Source organism: Channa argus, chromosome 14, assembly GCF_033026475.1.
Source record: "Channa argus isolate prfri chromosome 14, Channa argus male v1.0, whole genome shotgun sequence".
Lineage (NCBI taxonomy): Eukaryota > Metazoa > Chordata > Actinopteri > Anabantiformes > Channidae > Channa > Channa argus.
This window is the reverse complement of record NC_090210.1, coordinates 9,163,034-9,190,872: the sequence shown is the minus strand read 5'-3', so window position 1 is coordinate 9,190,872 and position 27,839 is coordinate 9,163,034. Positions and strand designations below refer to the sequence as shown.

Here is a 27,839-nt window from a genome sequence, read left to right as displayed (position 1 = left end):
CTAAGCCCCTTCTGTGCCTCTGTCCCGGTGTTGCCATTCCGAAGCACATCCCTCGCAGAGGAGCAACAGCTACACAGAGTTGGTCAAAGTGGACTTCACAGATTTCTCTGCGGACAGAGGCGAGTTAACATCGGGGTTTTTCTTCCCTGCCCGGGGAGGGCAGCAGCTGGGAGATGCGCCCCTGGACACAGGTTCGCCTTTGGTAAAGTCAGATAAAGAGAATGAGACTGAGACAGGGCGCAGTGTAGCGCTCCTGTAGCATCGCATTTGCAACTCAGGACGGACCTACTGAATGCACAAGAAAGAAGGGCTCGGTACATTTTTTAAGGATTTTGATAGAATGGGGCGGTGAGAGAGCCCATCACAACTGAAGGCATGAGATTTTGGAGAGGAACAAAAAGCTCGGCTGCGGTGCTCTGAGTCCATCCATCGGAAGGGTCCAGTTTACACATCTTTATTCATGTTGGACAAGCCTGTTTTATGACAATGGATTACTTGCTGTGGCTGTGCAGCCTCCTTGTCCCCGTGGTGCTGGCTGTCGAAGGTATGTGCTATTATTTCTTATGATTTATTATTACTTCTCTCTCCCGTGCATGAACAATGGACTGTTTGGACGCATTCTGATTTACCAATAGACACATTATTGTCAAGCAGAAAAAAACACAGTATATGTAGAGGAACTGGGAGACAGTGTCTGTGTCTGAGGATTAAAATCACACTGAGGCCAGTGAACATCGTCCGTTTCAATTCAAAATCGTGTTTCCATGAATTAGATGTGTAGACAAGAAGCGTTCGTGTTTTGCTTAATTACAGCTGTTAATATATTGCGGAGCCGCTCTGGTAAATAGGCAATTGTGCTGAGTACCAATTTGCTCTCTTGATTGTAACCCATGTACACATGTATGAGCACGCCCCGTTCCTTCTGTGTGTGGCGGTGTGTGTGTGTGTGTGTGTGTGTCTGTGATGACATCCCAGTTGTTTCCATTGCGGCTGGAGGACTGCCCTGTTGCTATTGTCCCTGTTGTTGTCACACCCACAGGCTGAGTGAGGATGCCCACCTGCCCCAGCTTTTCTCCCCCCAGCACCAGGGAGGTTACATTCACACCACAGAGACAGCAGAGAGGGCCGTCCCTCTTCTACTCTCTTACTGTAAAATACAAATACACTGACTCTTCACATTTTGCATGTCAAAGCCCCAATCAGGGCTTGTTGGCGACTAAACACAGACCAAGAGTGGATCAATCCCGGCTCCTGAAGCTCCACAGGGACACACATGTGAAACATACTAGATGACAAGTGTGAATTAAAGGTCAATGGCTTAACAAGTGACAAGTAGGTTGTATGCTCCAGCCCCTGAAGCTTTCTCCATCACAGAGGGAGTGCTGCTCCAGGGAGAAGCCCACCCTCTCTCACCGCTGCTCCCCACCCAAGCGGCTCCTCTGTGAGCTCTAGCTACAGTTCTCTGTCTTGCCTCCTTCCGCCCATTCTCAGTCCAATCTGCCTCTCCTGGACCGTGGCCAGCCTGATCCCTCATCAATTCAAGCGTCAGCAAGTAAATCAATGCAGCGGCTGCAGCCCTGCTAATCCCAGTGGATGCTCACATTGAGATGATCGGCCCCATTTCCCCAACTCGACCACTAACCGTTACTCAAAGCTCAGGGGTTAACTAATGTTTGTCCTCTGAGGATAAACACGAAGGGCACATCATTGAATAGGTTTAAATGAAGGGGGAGAGGAAGGCCTTTTTTCAGTTACATGTCATTATTTAGCTGCTTAGTCAGTGGATTTTAACACATGGCTTGAATCTGAATTTGCTTCAGATTGGCAAGTGTTTGCGCATGGATGATGCAAGCTGGACTGCAACTTGAAGTGTGTGCTTATTTACAAAAGCTACAGATGACTTATCTCCAGTTCACACCAACAGACTGCAGTAAACGCCTCAGCAACTGTGACATTTTTATGTTGTAATACTCCATTTACAGTCAGTGTTTACTGTACTCTTATTTTAAAAGCTCATAAACTAGATGGATGACCGCTCAGAAAGAATTAAAAAAAAATAATCTATAGTAAGCGATTGAAGAAAAAGAGAGTTTTCAGAGGATTTTTACTTTACTCCACAGATTCCTTTACATTTCCTACTTTCTATACATCTGAATGTCAACAAGGACACTTATATAGTGTCATGTAAAAGGAGATGCAAGCAGCGTGACAAAGAGATGGAATTAGGTTGGATCGAGGTTTTCAAAAACTGCTCATCAGGAATCAAACCAAGCATCACACAACTGTTATCACTGCTATTCTACAGAGAGAATCATGCACTCAGATACAAATTAACTCTTGCTTTGAAGGAGCGATGAGAAGTCACATTTGTGAGCCAGACCATCAGGTAATTCTTTTCACACCTATTTATAGCCACATGTTTGATCATCTTCCGATCACTGATGATGATGTTTGCCTGTTAATATTTCATTTGTTTGCTTGTTGTCAAGTGAGTGTCAGTGTAGTACAAGGCAAGGCCTCCCTTTCATGATGCACCCGCTCTCACAAAGTGAATAAAACATTAGCATGGGTGAGCTCCCAAAGCGTACTGAGAATGCAGAGTTGTTTGGCATTTTAGCTCCGGCAGGCCACCAAGAAAAAAAACAAAACACACACACAAATAAAAAAAAAAAAAAAACTGGAAATGCCATGGGTAGTGATGCTCTAAAGTTCCCACTGCAGCATTGTTTTCTTTACCCCAGGGGCAGAATGACTCCACTGCTGTTGTAGTTTTATGGGAGAGGGGGAGATCTCTGGATTTGAGTTATAGCAGCAAGGCGATCTCAAAGGCACTGTAATTTTACCACGAAAGGGGGAGAACTGTGGAACAAATGGCATCTTTTTCAATCTTAACCGGTTTCTGGGATTTAGTGTGCCGACAATAACACATGTTGGTGTCGAGAGCCGTAGTTGAATATAAACCTGTTATACTGACACTTTAGTGTTATGGAGCAACACACAAGCCTGGACTCAGATGTTAAGCTTGAGGATAGACAGTGTCACACTGTTCTGCTGGCTACTAAAAGTTTTTTAACAATGAAATGACTCTTTAAAAATATTTGCAGAGACTTTTTCTTTATTAGGTTGCACAGGAGAGTCAAAGGTCAGATTTGGGTGCAGGAGCTGGCAGAGATTCAGTATTGTGCTCAATAATGCTTCAGCAGGGTAAAATCCTGCTTTTATGGGGGCTTGAACCCAGCTTTTACAGACGTGGGATGGTTCCCCCCGGCTGCTCTTGCATGTGCATTGTGTGGACTGAAGCCTGTTTAAAGGAGAATCCACTCCGTGCTCTGGTTAGCTGAGGTTGAAGGATTCTGTCTTTGTTGACTGTGGGTGCCAGGAGAGAAGAGGGATGGGGCGATGCACCGGATCGGACACCCGAGAGACAGGCTGGATCCATGGATCAGCCCTGGGGTACTCGCTCAGCCGTGTGCCACCGAGGGCTGAGTGTAGCCAAGCAAAGACAACAGCCGCTGATTTCACTGATTAGTTCCTCCTCTCTGGTTCAAGCCGTGCTAATCAGTAAAACAACCTTGTTCACAATTGTATATTTGGGCTCGACAACCGAAGTTATTAAGTGCTGTCAATCATGTCCTTGTACACACACACACACAAATGTAAGACAGAGAATGTCTTTATAAACAAGTAAGAGGACTTGATTTTGTATTTAAAGCCCTGTAAGTAAATATACATTTTCTTTGTGCATAAATATTACTTATTTAAATATCACGCAGAAGTAAATGTGATCTCTGTTGTCAACAAAGATGGAGACAGCCACTTTTACCTTTTTAAATTCAATCATTTTCACTTTATGCAGCACTATTCATCTATTTATTCCAACATACCAGACCACTTTTCATTTCATTTCTTAAATTGCTGTTATCTGCACACAAAGATTTCAGGTTAAGGCTTAACTAAGACTTTGCTCCCGTTTCTCACCATCTCAACATCCAAAGCTGACTGTAATTGATAAATTTTTGTTACGTGAATCATTGCTTTATTATTTATTTATCAATTATTGTTAATTAAATGTACTCCATAAAATAATTTATATACTTTCAAAACAGCTGGAATCCAGCTACATAGATAATTGCTTCACCTTTTGTCATAGTAATAGGAAGCTGATTTAATCAACCTTATTGTTATATACAAACACCTGCATATTGCTACATGAGGCAACAGTTACTGACGGGAATTGATGATCTATTAATGACTTAATCTTTTTTTAATGGAAAGCAACAGGAATTCATGATTCATGCTGCATTAGTCACGAGTTAAAAATCATCATGAATCAGGCTGGTATACAATAAATAAAAATACAATAAACTTTTTTGTATATTGAAAATATTTTAAAATATGACCCAAACCCATTTCAATTATTTTAGATTGACTAGTAAGTTTTGGAGCAATATCATTTAATTTAATTACATAAAGTAACAGTGTGTGGGACAGAGTGGATTGATTTAGAGTCTTATGATACAGCTATAGCTTAAAAACATATTATAACTTTAAAGTAACTGTTTAATTTATACAAAAATGAAAGTATGGTCGGTTATATGTGTCTGCTAATTCTGCCACCATTAGGTATCTAACTTAGCATAGGATAAAGACTGGAAGAAAGCAAAGTGCCAAAAATGACAAATCACTAAGTCTGTTACTAAGTGATACCCAATTTTCAATTAACATCTTCCTTAGGGAAACATAACCCAACTCCACCGTGACATCACTGTGTAGAGGAGCAGTGAATAGGTCAGTCAGATACCACTTGTCAACTCTTGTTTTCATTCAGCCAAGCAATTTTCAAAGGAAGTAAGGACTAGGACGTCTTACTGCTGGCTTTTGGCCTTGTCTTTAACTGTAGTCTGCTCCACATGGAGCAATAAGAACGACCACTGTGGTTGTGGTATGATCTGTGCCTATTTGCAGTCATTGGTTGAGATAAATCGTGGCTCTCCATGGCACACATTTGAACACCACAGATGTAATGTATCCTGTTGGATGTACAGATCACTATTCATTTTCTCCATTATCCTCTAAAAAGAAGAAAGGCTATTGTGGTTTCTCTAATGAACACAGTACACAGACTGTAAACACCGCCCATATCTCTAGCTCAGCAGCTACAGATGGACCATTGATCTCCTCACTCAATCACACATCTTCAAGGACACAATGTACTGCAACATGAGTGTCTTCAGTCTCTAAAGCCTTTAAAGCATCAACCAACATTGTGACACCAGAACAATGTCGTTCTTCTCACTGTGAGTGGTGCCCTCATTCTACACAGGACACGTTATTTGTTTAGCGTCACCACACCCTCCTTTAACACCGTTACCAACAACTTGTGAGCAAATGGTGCACAGCAGGCATTGTGTCATTGAGTCTCCACGAAGAACATGTAATTATGTGCTAACGACGACAAAACAATGGGAGCAACCACTGCTGTACATTGACAGAGGGTTTGGTTCTTCTGTGTGTGTAATGAATTGGGCAGACACTCAGGTGACAACTGACTGTCACCCTGACACAACAATGCTCACTGATCCCGTTGCTTATTCTCTCCCTCACTTCTGATTGTCTGCCCTGCTCTCACCTCCTCGCAAAGTCGTAAACAGCTAGGTGAAGAAAACATCGCTCAGATCACCTGTTTACTCAGATTTGACAAATCCCAGTTGAAAGGCGTCACATTTATGGCACTGCCAGATGTTTTTTGGGTGAAAGCAAATGTGCTGTATATTTAATTTCCTCCTGCTTCTATGACCTTTTTGAACTGTTGAAAGTTAATGGAATATTTTCCACTGAAGGCATCTTGGAGGATGCTTTGTTCATATTTTCACAAATGAATATTGAAAGAAGTGCATTTGCGGGCGCGAAACACACACACACAAAGAAAAAGCCTTAATTAGGCGGCATCACAGATATGCCATGATTGTCAGTGCTTTCAAAATCTGAGTGCATGTGGGCGGAGGTTATAAAAGAGAAGGAGAGGAAGTTTTACCTGCATCTTTTGTCGAGCAGTGGGAACTTGTGTGTGGTCTTTAATGTTGTGCAATGATTTTTTTCATCTTTCCCCTACTCCTAATTTACAGAAACTCTTATGGACAGCCGGTGGGCAACCACAGAGCTTGCTTGGACCACATTCCCAGAGAGTGGGGTGAGTTGTTGTGTTTGCATGTGCTTAGTTTGTTTTGTGTGCAGTTTTTTTTCCTTTTAATGACGTTTGTTCCATTTGCTTGCTAATAGAGGCCAGTTTGCCTTGAACAGCACACCTCCTACTGTTTTATATCTTTGTTTTGCAGAGTATGTTTGCTTTCTTGGATACCAAAAAACAAATGAGTAGCACACTAGTGTGTGTGTGTGGAAGAAATGAGAGATTTTTGATATTTAGACAATGTGAAATGCTTGATGAACTGCACAGAATGTGTGCGTGTTGTACTTCAAACAAACAAATGAGCAAAAACACAGATACACAAAATCCCCAAACTGTGTGAGGACTATTAGGTAGGCTCTACCTTACATGTCTCCCCAGGATAGAAGCCTGATAATTAAAAGCGTGTGTGTGTGTGTATTTTATAATATGGGCCCAAGAGCGCATTACAGGGAGAAATTAAGGTTTTCAGTTGATACCCCCTATAGGAATGGTGAGAAAATAAAACAACATGAATTTGACCTCAGGGCTAACAGCCTGAAAGACCTCCCCCACTCCCGGCCAGTGTAATTTGTCTTCGCTACGTGAGCGCAAAGTCAGTCAATGGAAATGGTGGGTTTCCATGGAAACGGTCTTCGTCAGCCCCAGCTCCCTCCTTTGCCTACAAGGGCCGGCTCTGAATGTCCTAGCATTCATGAAGTCATATGTCACGAATGGCGAGGCAGCCCTCTCTCCTCAGGCCTGACAAGCCCATACGTTCGGGGGCCGGCAATTATCATATTTGTCAGGTAGTGCATCAACGTGTTGCTGGTGATTTACGACATCTAATACTGACTCTTGGGCTCATCCTTTGTGGATAAATTGCACAGGAGTTCAGACATGTGAGATGAGTTATGCATTACTTTCTCCCAGTTGAAATAATCAATTACCAGGAGGTTTATTTGTTATGGAAACAAAGTATTCAGTTCAAGGGAAAAAAAAAAGATTGAGTTGTCACAAGGTTATTTTCTAATGCACTCTCATAGTGTGTATTGTTAGTTACTAGACACAAAAACCAGTGTAACCAACAAATAAAACTGTACATTGACATGGGTCAGGTGCTTTAAATATTGATTTAGACAGAAGTCGTGCCCGCGGCTTGTTAGTGATGATGTACATGATGTCAGTAATGTAATGTCAGGAGACATCAGTCCACTTGGTACATTAACCACATGCAAATATCTGCCCTCAGGCTGTATGTGTAGGCATCACAGGATATATAGGCCCACAGAATAAATTCTGCACAACCTGAAGCGCTCAGTAGTGCTGATACGCTGCAATCATACTGACAGGATTGCATTTAGATGGCCACTTTAATAAATAACTCAGTTTTTGCTTTGTAGATATATGGGGAATGTTTCCATTTAACATGTACAGTTTGATCCTCCCATCTCTGTTAGCCCAGATAACTGATGTATATCATATAGAAACCAAATCTCCCCTTGAGGCTGTTTTGACTGCACTGCAGCACTTCTAATGTAGATATTTCCCATAGGTGTGTCTGCAGCTGTAGGTAAATTTTGATAAAGTTGTACCTAACACATTGGTTATGATCCGGGTTGAAAAACAACCTACATTTACCAATCTGCTAGTCTAAGGCAACAGTGAAAAGCATAATGCGTGAAATGGGTTTTAATGGGAAAATGTTTTCTATTAATAGTCCGTAATGATTGGAATTTTTCTGAATGATTCACGTAATTAGAAGCATTTTAGCTGCAAATGATTCCTCATAGGCCACATGTAAACAGCTCACTTTGGGACCGTGTGTGTGTGTGTGTGTGTGTGTGTGTGTGTGTGTGTGTGTGTGTGTGTGTGTGTGTGTGTGTGTGTGTGTGTGTGTGTGTGTGTGCTTGTTAAGTTTTTATATTCTGTGTACATCAGACGTCACTGCACTGTTTTTAATGCCCTCTATGCTTGAATGGTTTGCATTAGGAAGCATTGCGTTTAAAAGTACTCCATATTAATTAATGACGTACTGGATAAACGAGTTACTGCTGTAGCATATTTGTTGCTGAATGAGCAATAGAAGTGTTGTCAAATTCAGAAACACATTAGATTAGCAATTTCACATTTTATTCTTAAATCCATTCTATTTGTCTCTCCCTTCATCAGTCGTCTGATCTTCCTATCGTATTGTGCTTTGTCACAGTGTCACTCTGCTTTTTTCCACAGTGGGAGGAGGTAAGTGGCTATGATGACTCCATGAGCCCAATCAGAACCTACCAGGTGTGCAATGTCCGACAACCCAACCAGAACAATTGGCTGAGGACGGACTTTATCCCCCGCAAGGGTGTGCTGCGCGTCTATGTAGAGCTTAAGTTCTCTGTCCGTGACTGTGCAAGCATCCCCAACATCCCCGGCTCCTGCAAAGAGACCTTTAATCTGTTTTACTATGAGTCAGACGGGGACACAGCTACAGACACCAGTCCTCTGTGGAGGGAGAACCCCTATGTGAAGGTGGACACTATTGCACCAGATGAGAGCTTCTCTTTGCTGGAGGCAGGCAGAATCAACACCAAAGTGCGCAGCTTTGGCCCCCTCTCCAAGGCAGGCTTCTACCTGGCCTTCCAGGACCTGGGTGCCTGCATGTCTCTCATCTCAGTCAGGGTTTTTTTCAAGAAGTGCTCCACCACCATTGCCAATTTTGCTGTCTTCCCTGAGACTGCTACAGGGGCAGAAGCTACTTCCTTAGTTATTGCTCCGGGGGCCTGTGTGACGAACGCTATGGAGGTGTCTGTGCCTCTAAAGCTGTACTGCAACGGGGATGGCGAGTGGATGGTTCCTGTGGGCTCGTGCACCTGTGTCGCCGGCTTTGAGCCTTCTGCAGATGGCACACAGTGCCAGGGTATGTGTATTTAACAGACATTTGGACTTTTATTTAACCAGACCTCCTTTATATGCTCAGCGCAAGTCACCTCAGTCTGTGCCCTCTTCTCATGCATTAATTGTGTGGCTCCAGAAAGGGGGTGAAGGAGGGTGGAGGAGAGTATGAATTAATGAGGTGTTGCAGAGAGGAGCAGCATACAAATATTGTGTGAGCAGGACAGAAGGGAAAGGAGAGAAAGATAGTGAGAAGGCACAAAATAGAGAGCCAATAGATTTTCAGGAGGAAAATACATAATAGAAGGGAAAGGCGTTCGAAGTGCAGAGAAGAGAGATATTAACAGTGAACGAAAGATAGTGTGAGTTACGAGGTGTGAATCACCAAAGATCGGACGGAAACAGCAGCCAAAAGAAGAATGTAGAGGGAGGGGGCTGCAGGAAGTCAAAGTCAAGACACACAAGCGAAGCCTCCTCTCACCTGAGCGTGAGAAATAGTGTCTAACACACGCTGGAGAGCTCATTCGTTGCCATTTGGCGGCTCAAGGTTAAAAGCTTGCTGCCAATGCCTGATAAAAAGCTCTCTAGGGCTTCAGCCAGTGGTTGCGATGAGGAAGTGTAATTTCCTCCACGGCCTCCTCCTTAGTTAATCTACAGGCAGCCACACTCATTAACACCATTCAGACCAACGTGAGCCAACAGTAGCACGCTAGCATTAATCACTCAGACATTTCATTTCTTACCTCAGTCTCACCACTCGCAGTGCACGAGTTGGAAAGAGGGCAAAAAAGAAGAGGAAGAAGAAGAGATGGGAAACAATAGAGGAGAAGACGGGGACATTAGTGTATCAAAAACAGGAAAATCATTGTGTCCTCCAAAGAGGTTAATGGATTGAAGCAAGCCAGCAGGGTGATTCAGCACCCTCTCGAAAAGGAGCGAGGAAAACAAACAAAAGAAAAGAAAATGACAATGCACTGTGAAATAGAAAAAAGTGTAGAGCCTAAAAGTCTCTGAATTATTAGGGGGAAAAATCATCTCATCTTCTGTGGCTGTTTATTGCATGGTTTTATAGCTACAATGCAGGCCCATTAGCTGTGCTGATTTTCCTAAAAGTGCCATTGTTGGGAATTAGGGTAGAACTTGAGTTCAAACTGAAAGACCACTTAGCCTAACTAGTTAATCACACACTCTCTCTCTCTCAGTGGCTGTTTTTATGAGCCCTCACGCTGACAGGACAGATGTTTGCCAGAGACCCCACTTCTACACCATCAGTTAGGAATGTGGGGAAACAGTAAAACATGGGGCTCTGGAGGCTGATATATCCAGACCTTTTGCTGCTAATCCCTTTTATCTGAATCCTTCCTTAGTCTAGGCTTATACTGGTTTATCCTTAAGACTTAATACCAGCCAACCTTCAGCGTGTCACTTTGGAATTCAAATTAATCGCTTGGACACATCCTAAGATTACCGCACTTTGTATATTTTTCTAATAACTCTCCTCAGCTAATTTACGTCTAGTCTGATGTCCCTTCATTTGAATTGATTTATTAGCTTATTATGGGACTGCTCTGCATGCATGTGGAGGCCTTGTTTGTATTCCGAGGTGCCGTTTGGAGAGCGAGAATCAAACAGACACTGATTGATGGGTTTAGGGTGTATCCCTTTTCTCAGAAGCATTCTCCACTCCTGTTTGTCTGACAACAGCAATCTCCTGTCAGCAGCCTATATCTTCATCCTTATCCTCCCTTTCCTTCTCTTCAACATGAAACTTTGCTGTCATCCCGACTCCCTTTTTAGAGAGATTAATGTCACCTGGAAGAGAGGGTGAAAATGAAAGAGCAGATGCAAATATACAGATAAGACTGTATGCTTAAGTGTTTACCATTTCTCATTTTCTCCATAAATACTTTTCGCAGGTACGTTTCTACTTTTTTCATAGGTACACTTTTTGTTTTTGGACAGCTGTGACAGCTGCTTGCCTCTTAGATAAGTAACAACAAAGCATGTTTTTGTTTTTTTTGTTCTCATTGTCCCTATTATTTTCTCTCCTACTCATCCAGCTTGCATCCCTGGGACTTTCAAATCCAAATTCGGCGAGGGATCCTGTGCTCTCTGCCCGTCGAACAGTCGCACCAGTGCTAGAGGAGCCAATATTTGTCCCTGCCAGAATGGTTTCTACCGGGCTGACAGTGACCCCCCTGACTCTGCCTGCACCAGTAAGTCATCCTCCGCTGCACAGACTAAAATAATCCTCATATTTTCTTATGCTGAGTCCCTTTTTGGAATGTCAGTGAAGGGCTCAAGTCAGAGCAGGTTGCATCTATCAATTTATTTAAAGTAAATCTGTTATCAAAATTAACTTAACTTAAGAAATGAACTACTAGTGGTTTAATTATTAATTATTAAATACAATAATAATAATACATTATTTTCATAATAATTGAATTATGTGTTTATTTGTTTTTCTTTCAATATTGGAGTTCACTAGAGGGTGTGAATTGTTGGTTCCCGCTGACAATATTGGGGATCTAATTTTGTGGATGAATAATTTACCTTTTGCAGTAAATTTGATGGAATTTCTTTCAGCTAGAAATTCTTACATTACTTCAGTTTCAGTGTCCACACACAGAGCACTAACAGTGTAATTTGATTCTCATAAGGAGTGCTTATGGGTCCACCCATTTTCTTTGACTATGGGCACCCTGCACGCATGATTGAGAGAGACCTAATGCTAATAGCTTGCCAAACTTTCTCACTGCTAGTGTCAAAGTAAAGTATTGTAAATTGTAACAAACATAATCAATGATATGTGCGTTTGCTGAAATGGGTGGGGGGAAAAAAAATCACGTGAGGACAATCTGATAGAAATGTAAATATGTAACACATTTATCCTCTTACATAACAATATCAATATCTGAAGCGTCATTTTAGGTTCACAAGAGAGCAATCTGCTGCTGCATGTCTATATTTCAAATGCAAACTGTGAGTTTAGTAGCAGCTAGTCTAGTCTGGTGCTGGCCTTCGCCTCCATGCTTGTTCAGCATGCACAGGAATCGGAGAGAAGTCCCGGGTGTCGCACTTATGGAGAGCGACATGTGTTGCCTTGACCATGTAAAATCACCCCCACAGGGGCCTTTCGCTGTGTTAAATGACACACACGGCCCGCAACTGTCTCCCCCAGATTCTCCTCACAGGAACACCGTGGACTCTGACATTGACCAGCGTGCACAGACAGGCGGGCAGGGACACAAGCACCACCTCCGACTGAACATGCAAACACACAGGCCTGACAGTTCTGTCCCTGCGGTCTGTCAGAGCTTGTGCCAGGCAGCCTGTGCTTTGTGTTGGAAGTGGTGTGTTGCACAAGAGAGGCTCAACCAGTCAATGGCCGGCAGCTTGGGCTCAGTGTGTGTTTTAGTTGGGTGTCCAATTAGAAGAGCCTCCACTCGCAAGTGTGTCTGCCTAATTAGAAAGGACAGTGAAACGTGGCTCAGGGCTGGCCAGCTGAGGAGCTGAACTCAGTGGACAGGCAGTTTTGGCCGACAAGCCTTCCCTTCTCTTCGACTCTGCTGCTGGAAGCTTAGAGGGAGAGCCCTTGTGTTCGCTTACTCTAATAGGATGAAAAGCACATTTGCTGAACCAATCTTTGTTGCCTTCCTCTGCGGTTATCATACTTTATCCAGGTTTCAAACACTCTTCACTCAACATGCAGCACTGCTTATTGAAACGAAGTGGCCTTGGGTTATACTGATACTAGAACACGAATTTCTATCAAGAGTGGATTAGTCAAGTTCCACGAGCATCAAGAGGGGTTATGCATAGGAATGGACGTGGGCTGCTACTGTAGAGCTGCACAGGATTGTGCATTTCTTTAAGGTACATTACTTAGTGATGAGCATTGTTGTTCTGCTTGTGCATGACAGCTTGTGCTTATTCTTCTGCTTTTGAATATGTTGATTTATTTAAGCTCAGGAAGGATTTTTTTTCCCCGCTGTTGTGTTTTAACATGTTCCCATGCCCTTTGCTCGGTTCCAAGGATTTGATTGGAGCATGTGAAACAATCTAACACGTTTATTTGGGCAAAAGGATTTTATAAAAACAATAGGATTACACTCTTTTGCCCGTGTCTGTACATGGAAGACTTCCCTCGTGTTGCCTCCTTACAGAGATAGTAAATGGTTTTTTCACCATTCAAAGAGGATAATGTAAGCGCTGCATAGGGAACATGACTAACGCCTTGATCGTGTATTTTTCTATTCTGACTGCCCACTTTCTTAAACTCCTACGTGTGTGTGTTTTTGCGCAGCAATTCCCTCTGCGCCTCGTAGTGTTATATCCAGTGTGAATGAGACCTCGCTATCCTTGGAGTGGGAGGAGCCCGAGGACACAGGCGGAAGGAGCGACCTGGTCTATAACGTGGTGTGTAAGAAATGCCTGCGAGACAGGAGCCCCTGCACGCGCTGCGATGACAACGTGGACATCGCTCCTCGCAAGCTGGGGCTGAGGCAGAGGAAGGTGGTGGTGAGGAACCTGCAGGCTCACACTCGCTACAGTTTCGAGGTGCAAGCTGTCAACGGGGTTTCCGGGAAAAACCCCACCTCACCCAGCTACTCCACTGTCAACATCACCACCAACCAAGCCGGTTAGTAGAAGAAGATCTGTCAATATCACTGGATGTGTCCGCAACAGAGTTAATTCATAGAGCCGCTTCAATCAATACCACTTAACATCACAATGAAACAGACTGGTTAGTGGATCCTATGTTCAGTCAATGTCAATGAGTGTCTTAATGAGCTCTTAGTATCCAGAGCAGTATTAAGTCCAACACTAAATGTTGTTGAACAAGCTCAGTTAGAGCGACAGATGGAAGATCTCTCATCTGGAGCATTGCTTTTTTGAGCGACTTCCAGGAAAGGCAAGGCACATAAAACGTAAAGTATCCTTTGTACCTCCACCGTCAGCATTCAGTACACTGTCAACCAGGCATCTCATATTACACCACTGACAATGTCACCTTTCAACATCTCCACTTAATTTTTGCTTCGTCATCACAAACCAAACTGGTCAGCACCTTTCACAGACTGTAATTATTCTCCCTGTTAACCTGCACTTAATCCACCCCACTGCAGTTTATGGACCCAGAACAATGACTGACAATTGAGTCACTTTTATCCCTCACAAATCAATAAATTGCAGAACAGTGAAAGTGAAGCATGCACGACTTTTCTTAAACTGTTCTGGTTGAAGTCTTTTGAATAATAATTATCTTACTCTGATGGTTTATTAATTCATGAGAGAAAATATTGGCAACTCATAATTTAAAAGAATGACAAACTGACATGATGTACAGTGACTTTTGAGCACCCGTGTAATAAGTCCTCTTTAATGCTGCCACACACAGCACCTTCAGCAGTTCCCACTGTCCATCTGATGCGCTCAACCTCTGACACCCTCAGCCTGTCGTGGCTGCCCCCTGAGAAGCCCAATGGGGTCATCCTCGACTATGAGATTAAATACCATGAGAGGGTAAGCACTGTCTTTTTAGCTCTTGCTTTAATGTGCGTGTCACTTTAACTGTGAAAATCTACATTTCCAGCCATGAAATATTTTTAAAACTGCTAAAAAACCTAATATTGGCATGTGATGTGTGTCTGTTGGGTTCGTGGCAATAGTTGAGCCAGTTCTAACTCAGTTTACATAGGCATTTGAACAAATCACCAAGCACCAGACCTGCAGAATGACCAGATAACACATTGCTGCACTGGAGCTCGAGTCACAGCTGATATTATATTTTAAGCTTGTCAACAAACTGAAATGAACTTACTACTCAACAGCAAAGCTACCGATTTAAGTAAGTAAATCAGTAGCTAAACAAAACTAATAATCAAAAAAAAATTAAAATTATGAATGGAGGGAGGAGAGTAGGTGCAAAAGAGAGTGCAATAATTCTAAGTAGATAAAAAGAATAAACTTTGATAGGTAACAGGGCACTGTGCTGCAGTTTGCTGGAAAACTCCGATTATGCACTTTTTATTTGCACCAAATTTATGTTTTGTCATCATTAGTTTAAAAGGTTTGGCTCACAGGCCCCAAACTGGGCTGCCTTGGTTTAAATTAATGATAAGATTTGTGTTAAATTTTTATTTATTTTTTTTTTAATCAATGAACATTTTATTTGTGTGAGTGATAAGTTTGGATTTTTTAGCTAATTTATAATACAATTTTATGTTTGCTGTGTAACCTTAGTGACACACTCATCACTGTGGTGTAAGTAATTATTCCAGATAAAACAATTGGTATTATATGCACAAGCCAATGGTCGTAAGAAAAGATGGAGCAGTCGGTGAACGTTAACAATACAGACTGACAACAGACATTACATTCAGTTTATCATTTTGCTAACTAAAAGATATATCCACCTAAGCCCTATGAAAATGACCAGACAATAGCAAGTCAACTGCTGCTGTAAGTTTTATTTATTTATTTTTTTGTACCTCAGGGCCAGGCGATGTCACACACCGTGACAGCCCAGCACAGCTCCGCCAAGGTGGAGGGTCTAAAGGCCGCTACGCCGTACGTGGTGCAGGTCAGAGCACGCACTGTTGCTGGATACGGGCGGTACAGTAACCCCATGGACTTCACCACCAGCCTACACAGTACGAACAGCCTCTTTCCTGCCTCACAGCCGATGCTTGATGATCTGCAGCTACAGTTTTCTTAATGAGGGTTCAACCCTAATAGTTTTTATGGCCGCCTTAATTGGTAGCCATTACACATGCAGAACAGGCCACTCTTTAATCTCTCAAGTAGTGTTTCTGCTGTTATTCACTCATTTGTGCGTGTGTTATTTCATGCAGGTGACCCTCAGAAGTCAGTGCAGGACCAGCTGCCTCTCATCATCGGCTCGGCCTCCGCAGGTCTGGTGGTCATTGTTGCCTTGGTCGTTATCGCTGTTGTCTGCCTTAAGTAAGTGTTTGATTTTTATTACTGACAGCCTGAGCTACATGTTTCATTTTGTTAGTTAGACTGTGAACAAAGAGGCTCATTAAATTTTAACACGCTTTCAAAGGATTTGTACCTACTCTTTAGCTTCAAAACAGAAAGGAAAAAAGCAAAGCTACTCTTAGATTTTTTTTTCTTGCGGTCTATAGTTTCATCTGGTTGTCCTGCTAGATATATTAGTTTGATTTGCTGTACCTGGAAAGGGTGAAGACTGATTATGTGAATGTAACTTTGTTTATGTGCTGCTTGTTTACAGGAAGCAGCGCAGTGGCTCAGAGCTGGAGTACACTGAGAAACTGCAGCAGTACAGTAAGTTTATAGGTTCAGTGTCTGAAGTGTCCGCTCTGTGGTCCTTTGATCATGCCTGTACAGTTAACCAACTGATTCAATCAATTATCCTATCATCTGATTGAGGCAGGAAACCATTTTCCCGTTTGCTCAGAGGAAGGCACGACAGATCAGCTAAGATGAAAAATAAAAAGTAGACACATGTAGAGCATGGAAATAATTCAATATTGGAAAAGGAGAGGCTGCTCACAAAAGGAAATTTGCAAGTTTCTAAGTTTTTATTAATGCATCGTTTCAACCTACAGGGTCTGCGACTGACAGCTTTTCATTTTTCTTTGTTTCTATTGAATAAGTCACTATTATCATATCTTCATATTTTCAATTCAGTGTTTGAAATGAATTGCATTGAATCAAAATTTGATAAATTTAGCTTTTCAATTATTGATTGCAAGCAAAATTTGACTTTTAATTGAACATTTTGTGTGTCACAGTGGCCTCGGGGCTAAGTGTCATGTAAACCACACTGTCCCTAGTTTGAATACAGTCTGGGAATATTGGTGAATTAAAATGCAAACCTATTAACTTATTCATAGATACCTTTTTATATAACACAATTTTCTTTCCTACCTCAGTTTCTCCAGGGGTCAAAGTGTACATCGACCCTTTCACCTACGAGGATCCTAATGACGCGGTCCACGAGTTCGCCAAAGAGATTGACATCTCTTGCGTCAAAATAGAAGAGGTCATTGGTGCAGGTACGCAATGCTGCTGTTTTTGTCCAAAACGAGTTAGAATGATTCATGTTTGTTAATCATTTATTTGAAGAGTAATGTGCCATCAAACCCCGAGGTCTGTTCTCTAAGTGTCCTCTCTGGGAGAAAAGGGTTTAGGATTCAGAGTGTGTATGAGAGCTGCGGGTTGGAGGGATTGAAATGAAAATCTTCTTTGTAGCTCTTACCCCTCTAGTCTGTTTTTTTTTTTTTCTCTCCAGTAGCATGTTGTGTCCTAACTTCACCTCAAATGACAGTCTGCTCCTACTCGTTCAACCTTCCTCCCTCTCTGTCTTCTCTCTCTCTCTCTCCCTTGTAAACTGTCATACTCAGGCACCAAATGCAAAACCCCAAAGTTCCTTGCCCGTCCTCTGTCTCCCTTCACCGCTCCCAGGTTGCACACTCGATCAATACCGGCCACTCCCTCTCTCCCCAACATCTTTGACCTCTGACTTCCTGTCTTCTCCTGCTCTTTTTTTCTCATCGTCTTCCACAGTTGGCGCCTACCCTCAACTCTTTCAAATCAGTTCCTTCACTCCCGAATCTGACCAATAACGCTACCTCTCCTGACACTTTCCCCAACTTCCTCTTTTCCCTCCACCTCTCCTCTTCTTTCCTCTGCTCACTCAACCCCTCTCCCCCATCACCTCCTTTTCCCCCTCCGCTCCACTTTGTTGTCTCACTCCAGGTGAATTTGGCGAGGTGTGTCGCGGACGTCTCAAGCAGCCTGGCCGCAGGGAGATGGTGGTGGCTATTAAGACCCTGAAAGCCGGCTACACCGAGCGCCAGAGGCGGGACTTCCTTGCTGAGGCCTCAATCATGGGCCAGTTTGACCACCCCAACGTGATTCGGCTGGAAGGTGTTCTTACACGAAGCTGTCCCGTCCTCATCATCACCGAATTCATGGAGAATGGAGCGCTCGATTCTTTCCTCAGGGTAAGCTCAGTGGGAGGTGCCTTCCTCAACACCTCTGACAGCGAAGATTACTTTCTGTTTGTATCAAAGCTGAGAGGAGCACACACACACACACACACACATTCACGACACCTCTGGGTTATCGAAACGTTTCACTCTCTGTAAAACACCCCGAGGCACTCACTTGCTGAGTGATAGAGATTAAATGTGCAATATAACGCCTGGAGACAGGCATAGAGTCTCGGCTTGACGTGACTGACTGATGCTGACAGGCTTTCCAATGCACAAAGTCCTGGTGGAAAACTGTCACACAGCAGACCTTTGGATAGGTTTGCTTTTGTTGAAGGGATGGAAAAATGTTTAGTGTATTAGAGTCTTTGTACAACTACAGAATATATTACTGATTAGAGTTTTTGGTTCAGACCACTACCACCCACACAAAACACTGAACAAAGGCAGGATGAGAAATAAGGTGTCACACAGTACATTTGCAGCTGCGTGGTGGCTATTACATGTAATTTACATTCAATAAAATGTGTTTTCTTGCATAGCTGCAGTGTGAAGAAGTCTGCTTACTGTAGCTGTATGAGTTGACTCGATGCTGAGCTGCTGTTGCTGCTAATGTAAACGTTTGTATTTGATATATGAGATATGTTGGTTAGTATTTTAAGTGATATTGATGAGTATTGACATTGATCATTTTTACATCTTGTGGGTATAGTGGGCTTGATGCCAGATAACTGCAGTTTATTTGGTTTGATTCTGCCTGGGGACTTTTGGGGACTTTTGTCACTGTTTTGCTTCCCATGTTCCTGTCTGCACAGACGCACAGAAAACATTTGGGTTTGACATTAAACGATAATTATGAGACAAGAGATCAAGATTTCAGCTTTTATTTTCAGGTATTTACATCTGGATCTGATACACGACTTGGAAGACAGCACTTTAGGACATGTTTATATGATTACTGTGTTTTCATTCTCTTATAGGAGACGAAGAGGAGTTAAATACATTCATGTACACTGTTTACTTTTTACAACTGCATTACAGTGATTGATTATTCATGTGACAAGTTCATCAAGAAAAACTGCTCAGTTAGTGAACTTCTTTAATGTGTGAAATTGCTGGTTCTACTGTTTTTATCATCCCAAAACATAAGTGTAATAAATTAATTTTTTTTGAAATTTTCATTTTGTTTAAATTCTCATCCCCAAGTTCCCATGGTGATTGTCAAACCAACACAGAACTGTCATATGGCAGCTTTACATCCTCACTTGAGAATTTGAAATCAACTGATTCCTTTCTCAAAAATAATGAATCAATTGTCAGATAAATGCTTATTCATTTTCAACTAAAACATCTCCTTACACTCTTGGACATTGTAACATTTTATAGACACAAAAGTATTGTAGCATTTTTATAGAAACACAAAAGACTGACTAATCAATTATTAGTTCTACATCCGAAAGTCCAGCCTGAGCCTCTTCCCTCCTTCTCACCCACTCCTCTCAGGCAGCTGTCCCACAAATAAGACAAAAACCTCCTCGGCCTTTGCTGTCCTCACCCCCGCTTTCCCACCAGTGTCAAGCTGCCTGTGACTCAGAGGAACTCTAGAGCTCAAGGACTCTATAGAGTTAAATCAAATGCATGCACAGAGTGTGTCACACACATGAGAATGTGTACTGCAGCTCCTAGAGACAGGGATACACAAACACACACACACACACACATGACATATGCACATGTAGAAGCATCGCAGGGATAGATAGAAATACACACCCACTTGTTCATACCGTGTCTTTGAAGGCCTGCTATGAATCATGGCTGTTTATACATCCATCCTGGCTTGTTTGGCTGTCAGACTCCACTGGTGTGTACCGACTTCAGAGCAAAATGTTTATGGTTTTGTCGTGTCACGTCTTGTGTTCTTCGCTTTCCCATTGTAGTGTCAAAGAAGGGATTGATTTATTTTGAAAACTGTTTGTACCAAATATTCAAGTCATGTAAGAGACCCTCTGTGCAGATTTAGCTTCATCCAGGTTCCCAGAAATTTCAATCCATTTTTTAATTGTGTATCGACGTTCTATTGATTAGTTTTAGTTCAGCATTCACACATCAGCTTTCATTAGCCCTCACTGGTTGGAGGGCTGATTTATTACGATCCCACAGCGGCACGCTTCGTAAACGTGGAGAATTGTAAATTAAACCCTGAAAGCCCTAATCTCAAATTTGTTTCATGCTTCTCAAATGATAACATGAAAGGGCAAAAATCTGCGAACCAATGACTTTGAAATAGGGAAAGGAAGCTGTGATCAACATGCCATTCAAATTCAGTTGACAGACCAGTTTAGTTTTAATGTTAACAAACGAGAAAAAAAATACAAACAAAGAATTTTGCCAGAAAAAATTTGTGTTAACAACAGTTTACTGGCTGTACCTGCAACTACTTTGTCAGTCAGTTGGAGAATGAAGAAATACCTGCAGTGGTCTGGTTTTGATTTCAGCACTGCAGGACTGTTTTGTTTTTGGTGCAGTCAGTATTGAGCCCTGATAGGTTTCGTATGATAGTAGAGAGTCTAATTAGTCAGCTAATTGGACAGCATGGCTGAAAAGGTCAGCTGTCAGCGGCTGTCAGGAACAGTCGTGTGGCATGATGACACGTTTTGTTTATGTGGTCTGAGTGACTGATTGGCTCTCTCCTTATATCCTGTACTCGTCTCCATCGCCTGTTTTTTTTTATATTCCATCTTCTCTTTCCTCTGTGTTTATTAACCATCCTCTCTCTTGCTCTCCTCCTCCCTCTGGCTCTGTGTTTGTAGCTGAATGACGGGCGCTTCACCATGACACAGCTGGTCGGGATGCTGCGCGGCATCGCTGCAGGGATGAAGTACCTGTCAGACATGAACTACGTTCACCGAGACCTCGCTGCCCGGAATATCCTGGTCAACAGCAACTTGGTCTGCAAGGTCTCTGACTTTGGCCTGTCACGCTTTCTGGACGACACTTCCGCTGACCCCACTTACACAAGCTCCCTGGTCAGTATTTAGTGTGTGTGCTCTGCTCCTCTGTGTTTGTACACTCTGTGCATGTTTAATTGAGCTTCAATCCCCTTCACTTGTTTCACATGTGCAAATGGACGCACGCGTGGCTGCTTGTGTGTGCCAATATTTGCTTTAGTGTGAAAGACCGTCTGTGAAATCTGCATGTGTGTAAATGTGCACGATGTCTCCGTGTGTGCTGTTAGATTGTAGCATCTCCCAGTGTGTTGATACTGTTCTCATCTGAACGTGTGTATGTGAACAGGGCGGGAAGATTCCCATCCGGTGGACGGCACCAGAGGCTATCGCCTTCAGGAAGTTTACCTCTGCCAGTGACGTGTGGAGTTACGGCATTGTCATGTGGGAGGTGGTGTCCTATGGAGAGAGGCCATACTGGGATATGAGCAACCAGGATGTGAGTGACAGTCTCATGAGCAACATGTATCTGTAGACCAAATGCACACCCTGGAGTTTTATGTCTAAGTTTAGGGCCGAGCTGAGAGTTTCTCTGAGCTGCTGTGGCTTTGATTTTCAGCGTGACATGTTGGACCTGGGCCTGCTCCGCTGTGTTTATCTCTTCTCTGCAGATGCTGGTGCAGCTGTGTGCCTGTGTTCTAGTTTTTACCACCTTATTTACAGCCCTAGCCTGCCCACCCGCTACAAATCCATACTGTACAGTCTCCCTCCTCACACACACACACACACACACACACACACACACACACACACACACACACACACACACACACACACACACACACACACACACACACACACACACACACAAGGCATGCTCTAGAAAGGCTTTTTTTCAGGCGTTGTTACCTGTAGGCTATCTCCACCGCACAGACATTGTAACTACAGCAGTGAGCTCACAGGAAAGAAAAAGAAATCTCTTGGTTCCTCCTCCCTGAACAAAGTATTGAAGCAGTGTGTACACCTCCACTTTATTCTCTGAGGAATATCTGCTCTGTATTGTGCTTCAGGAGAGTTGTGACGCTGATAGCAATAATGAAAAAACGGAGCCCGGAATGAAAAACGCCAGTAATGTATGTATAACTTTCATAACAAAACCCACATTCAGTAATGAAAGCATCAAAGTAGTGGGCCTCTATTGTTCCCAATAGCCTTTGTGCCACAGTCATTGCTCAATAAGCAACAGAGTCAACAAACAGAAGATATAAACAGAGGTACTCGCTGGCTACAGGCACGACATAAAAATCAAAAGACAAGCAGCAGGAGAAGAGGAGTGCAGCAGAAATGCTTTATTGTTCCCAAATGGCAATTTTTTTTATTGTTGTGGGGAGTTAAAACCCATACAGAGCTTATGGGGGAAACGCAGTTGCTAGGCGAAATCAAATCAATGAGCGAACGTTTTCATCCTCCACTTATTGTTTCTCCTGTCAATCAAGTCCGACTTGAAGTGACAACTTTGAGAATACTTGAGAATATTGTTTTTATCGTTTTGTAAAGATAATGAAAGGAAGATTGGAATGTGTGACAGCGTGAGCCAAGGAACTGTCTAATGTAGGACATAATACAGTAACTGGGGATTATTCTTCTACCTCACCAACAAAGGCCAAATAGAATGAGAATAATATAAATGAGTCAGAGCCAAATGTTAACACTTTGAAGAAGCACCGCACGGAATTTGATTAAACACTTATGTGGAAAATATTCTGGGTTGATGTTCGGCACTGTAAAATTTCATTTTCTTCCGAAAGTGAATTTAGCCACGCCAGCGGCAAGGCTCTGTGGGAACATTTTATTCAAATATTCATGTTTACCAGAGCATCAGGTTTTCTCAAGCACCATTACAGGGATGGCATTTTTGGTTTTGACTGAAACTGAAGATAAATTGTAAAAAAGTCAATTCCTAAATTTTCACCACAATCAAGCCGAAATTTCTAATTGCCTCATAATGAAGACCAAATACCTGCAAATCCAATGACATCCCTGTCAGCTTCCCAGTAGTTTACATTTAGTTTTAATAAGATAATGTTAGCAATGCTAATCTAAGATTAGCAACCTGGTTGTTATTAATCCCAGTGGTAATTGCTTAGCCTTGATGGACAGAAGAGCAGAAAGCAGCTGGAACAAATGCATTTCTAAAGCTATTTGAGCCTGAATCCTAAATAAGTTTTACCTGCTAAGTTTTAGCATGATTACAAATTTTATGTTAGCATTTATCTTAAAACAACCTCAGAGGGCTGCAAACATGGCTCTTGCCTCTAAGCCCCAATAAAGAATGACCCTCTTCTCTCAGGTGATGACTGCAGTGGAGCAGGACTACCGGCTGCCACCGCCAATGGACTGTCCAATGGTGTTGCATCAGCTGATGCTAGAGTGCTGGATGAAAGAGAGGAACCTGAGGCCCAAGTTCTCTCGCATCGTCAGCACCCTGGACAAGCTGCTCCGCAACGCTGCCAGCCTCAAGGTGGTGACCAGCACCTACTCAGGGTGAGTCCCTAGGCAGGACCAGGTTTAAAGTTGTCAGTATGGTCATAACCACCAGTTCGCGTCGTACGTGGCCCTAGAAGGAAGACATGAGGGCAACTTTGTCTATCTTGACTTGATGTAAAGTGTCTTAAGACGAATTTGTTGTGAATTGGTGCTATACAAATAAAGTTTAATTGAACTGAATATTATTCTACCTTGATTAATTATTGTGTTCAGGTAGCGACATGATTTAGAGCTTCTTTTGTGCACAGCATTCACAATGTTGCCTTCTATTGTACAAACAAACCTTACTTCCTTTTTTTACCTCCATCACTCACTGCATGCAGTGGGCGAGCTTTGAATTGTCAATTTCAGAAAATAACAAAAATTGATGGATATAGCCCCCCCCCCACTTCTAATATTGGAAAGGTGTGGGTGGAGTGGGTTTCAGACATTGCTCGATCATCCAACAAGCACTTCATTTGAAGCATGCTGACACCTTAATCCTTCACTCGGTGACTAAAGTAGATTTCTAACATACTTTTCTTAAATAAAAAAATCTGTGTCATAGTTTGAGCTTTAGAATTGTGCTTAAGCTGCCTCTCAAACACTGAAGTGGATGGAGAGCAGTTGCTAAGTGGATGGAAAGGCTTTTGGAAATGTGTTTTGCCTCAGTTCATTTCAGAAAGAGGCGAAAACAGTTGCCAGGTTGGAACATTTGTTGCAAAATTTAGCAACAAACTTCACTATATGAAGTGCTGCAGCAAAAAGTCGTGCTGAGAATCTAGGCTATGAATAGAAGGTCAAACCAAATGAATGTTCATCTACAAAGAACATTGTCTCATCACTTTGGACCATAACGAAGAATCTCACTTCGCAGCCGTGACCACAGCTTAATAGAAGAACTGTTGTGATTGTAGCAAATTTGCAGTAACGCTAATCAAGTCTCAGTTTGCTCCACTGTTGGCTGACCAGATAGTTTCTCCAGCCAACCCTTTTGCATATACGCACACACGCTTTTGAGGTTTTTCTATCATAAGAGCAGAAATAGTGCAAATATTCCTTCTGTTTCGCATTGTGTGAAATTGTCGCTTGTATTTTATATGACAGCTGTGAAGCTCAGGATGAAGGCTCCTCCTGGTGCAGAGAGGAGCGGAGCTGTGCCTCTGGGTTGTTGAAATAAGATGTCACATTACCAAAAATTATGGCTAGCCTAGAGAGAATCACAACAAAGTCCATGCTTGTTGGGTCTGGTGTGTTTTATGCTTTTGGTTGATTTGGGAGTGTCCTCCTTTGAGCTGAAGGATTTTGCCGGCAGACAGACGTCGGCCTCCTTTCAGATGGCAATTCCTTTGGAAGTGTATAAGTTGACTTATTCATAGGTACCCGCCGAGTTGTTTGTTTGAGTGCTGTGACTTTTTCACTGACTGTTTGTTCTGAATTTTGTTAGCTTGGCATCCAGTCGACAGTATGATTAGTGCAGGCTTACAGGCCAGATCCTCAGCTCTGTAGTGATGTATAATGAATCAAGCACACATCCTCAACTCTGTGGCTCTGACTATGTGATAGCTTCCTGTTTCCGACAGGCACAAAAGGCAGAACTCATACATACAGTATCCAGGTCTTGTGCCAGCTCCTTGGCTCACAGTTTCACTCTTACACAGAGCCCCGAATGCAATTCCTATGCCAGGATTTGGGCTCAGTGAAGCTAATTGTGTGTGGAAATGTAATGGCTGACCTCAGTTTAATTCCCCCTATACTTGACTGGATGCTGGAATGTAGGTGATAGGACAGACAGCAGCCTGAGCTGCTGACGTGGAAAAGCAGGAGGTGATGAAGTGTGAGTAATAAGGGAGATTGAGGAGAAGCTAAAAGAGAGGAATGTGTTTAATTAGGTTGCTAATGAGCTTTTTAATGCATCAGGGGAGGGCCCACCCAATGCTGCAATGGGCGAATAAGAGTGGGATATGTGCGTGATGCTTGTGCGTGTGTGTGCATGTTGTGCTACGTGTCTATGTGCCGATGACATGCCAATGATTAATTTATAGCCTCATCAGTATGCAACAGTAAGAGATAGACAGAGTAGGAGCAGGAGGAAGAGAAGGAGGGGGAGAGAACGGATCATGTTGTCAGAGCATGATTTAGGGAGCATCTCCAGTGTTTGCATCTGAGGCAGTGAACGCTCGTTGCTGCTCACCTGCCATTGGCTGCTCGATGATGTTGGGCCAGATAACGGAGGAAGAGGGAGGATATGAGATGCAGAGCTATCAGCCACAAGGGCCTTAAAAACAAGGACACTGGCCGAGGAACAAAGGACACTCGGGGGCTGCAGTGCTCTGTCTAAGATAGCTGAAGAATATGTTGAACTTTTATTAAAACTGGCAGTGTGATAAATAGATTTGGCTTGGCATTTGAGTTGGACATTGTTTATAGCAGATAAAGCTCAAGATCAGCAGTTTTGGGCCTATTCTCATGTTGCTGCTTTTGTTTCTAACCATATGGTTTAAGCATATAGACTCTGTGGCATTCAGCTCCTTTGTCACTAAAATGGATTAGACCTTTATCCACCTTCAATGAGGGCAGTTAGCACAGTAATAATGAACTGTAGCTTCTGTTTAAAGTGACTGTGAACCTGCTGCTGACCTGTGTGTACTTTGTGTTGGCAGGGACCTGCTGCGGCTCGGAGGGACGCTGCCGGGACACAACAGAAAGAGTCCAGACAGCAGTCAGGAAATTGTTCGGCAACAGATGAGCCAAACTCTCCCCATCAGGGTGTGAGCTGCTGTAACCTGGAGGATGGGGAACAAATAAAAACTACCTAGAAACTCTGACACAAAGAGTCTGATGTAAAATAAAAAAATGATAAAAGAAGGAAGCCCCAGCGACGCAGTGAAAGAGGACCGCTTGGGGGATTTTCTTTCCAACTGGAGATTTAATGTCCGTTTAAAAAGAACTTTCCATTCCAGTGTGTATGTTCATTACTTGACACTTGTGGATTTGTGACTATAGACATAAAGCCAAACTTCCTATTGCTCCCTCTCAGGTTGTGTTTGCATGTCTTCATGTGTTTTCTGCTGGTTGGGAATCAGTCTCTCCCTCTTGCCACCCTCCCACTGAGGAAGAGAGAATTCACACAGATGATACTGTAGGTTTGAGTGTCTAGATGATACAACAGTGCCAAGACAAAGCAAAAGTTTGCTTAAAACTGACTGTAGAACTTCAGTCCAGTCACACCGACTATGTTTTTATTTTATTTTATTTTATTTTTGAGGGGGTAGGGTAGGGTGGGGGGACACTTTTCATCCGCTTCCTCTTAAATACTGTCTTCCACATGTACTGGGAGACATACTTGTTACAAATCTGTACATAGCATCTGAGTCTTCACACCGTCTCTCTGTCAGTCAAAGGAGAGATGTAACTGACACTGTGCGGGACACGTCATGTGCATGCCAAAGTGGAAAAGTACAAATAAGTTCCACATTAACTGTTGCTTTGGTGGCATTTTGCTGTATGGACTTTAACGTCCATCTTTTCTTAACCTTATTTGATTCATATACGCATTGTTTTGGAATGCTAAGTTATTATCTATTATTGCAAAGAAGTGTTTTTTGTGTTTTTTTTACCAGGGCTTACCTTTTTTATTACAATGCTTGTTTTTACTCACATTAATGAACCAGACAGACATGAATGAATGAATTAGAAGGCAATGTTCTGCTCAGACAGAATAGTTTCCTTTAGAAACACTGAGGACACTTTGTCAAGATCTTTTTTTCAATTGAAAATCGCCCGTGGTCGTGCTGTGTTGTATATTTTATTTTGGCAAATGTGTTGCAGATCAACAGGAATTAAAGAGGTCATTATCCAAATGATTGCTTCATGACCTTAATATTGACCTGACCTACAAAGCGATCACTCATTGGTTAATTTTTCCTGACATGTGTTTTCTTCAGCATGCCAGCTGTCAGCGCAGTTCCTATTTAAAACAACTGCCTGTATATAATATTATATTTCTATTAGACCAATCTGCTCAGCATTTACAACGATCTGACCTGACTTTGGCCACTCTAGGACCCTCGTTTATATGCTTGTTTGTTTATAGTGAAGGAGCAAGCAAATGGACAAATTACAGTGTAATGGTCAAATGTCTGAAGCTATATGTCACAATGAAGAATGAAGAAGAAAATCAAATGTGTGTCTGTTAGGGCAGACTTTTTCCTGTGCAATTAAAGGTGTAATAGATTGTAAAAAAAAGAAAAAAAAAATTAGCCGAAAACTAGAACAAAAATAAGCATTTCTCTTTCAGTATTTTTACGATAATCATATGCAAATAAATTATTAAACAGA

The 27,839-nt window shown here is 42.5% G+C and overlaps 1 protein-coding gene across 3 annotated transcripts; it reads left to right on the top strand.

Moving 5' to 3' along the window:
* ephb3a (eph receptor B3a) lies at positions 1-27,839 on the top strand. Of its 3 annotated transcripts, XM_067475104.1 has the most exons (15): positions 6-544; positions 6,126-6,190; positions 8,396-9,068; positions 11,104-11,259; positions 13,350-13,685; positions 14,445-14,569; positions 15,543-15,699; positions 15,901-16,009; positions 16,302-16,354; positions 16,966-17,088; positions 17,792-18,039; positions 20,838-21,053; positions 21,322-21,471; positions 23,323-23,516; positions 26,162-27,839. In XM_067475104.1, the coding sequence occupies exons 1-15, from the start codon at positions 481-483 to the stop codon at positions 26,271-26,273; spliced, it is 2,781 nt and encodes a 926-aa protein (XP_067331205.1). In that variant the 5' UTR covers positions 6-480; the 3' UTR covers positions 26,274-27,839. The 3 variants fall into 3 exon arrangements, with proteins under 3 accessions (XP_067331207.1, XP_067331208.1, XP_067331205.1); XM_067475106.1 differs by lacking the exons at positions 17,792-18,039; positions 20,838-21,053; positions 21,322-21,471; positions 23,323-23,516; positions 26,162-27,839 and adding exons at positions 17,437-17,497; positions 17,600-17,785 and having other exon boundaries at positions 1-544; XM_067475107.1 differs by lacking the exons at positions 20,838-21,053; positions 21,322-21,471; positions 23,323-23,516; positions 26,162-27,839 and adding an exon at positions 17,437-17,497 and having other exon boundaries at positions 2-544; positions 17,792-17,927.

What these genes read in the sequence shown, in the direction of transcription:
- ephb3a (XM_067475104.1), top strand. Translation starts at nt 481, where the DNA reads ATGACAATGGATTACTTGCTGTGGCTGTGCAGCCTCCTTGTCCCCGTG. An exon ending in CGTGGTGCTGGCTGTCGAAG is followed by an intron (nt 545 to 6,125) that starts GTATGTGCTATT and finishes CCTAATTTACAG; the next exon opens with AAACTCTTATGGACAGCCGG. An exon ending in CGCTCGATTCTTTCCTCAGG is followed by an intron (nt 18,040 to 20,837) that starts GTAAGCTCAGTG and finishes CTGTGTTTGTAG; the next exon opens with CTGAATGACGGGCGCTTCAC.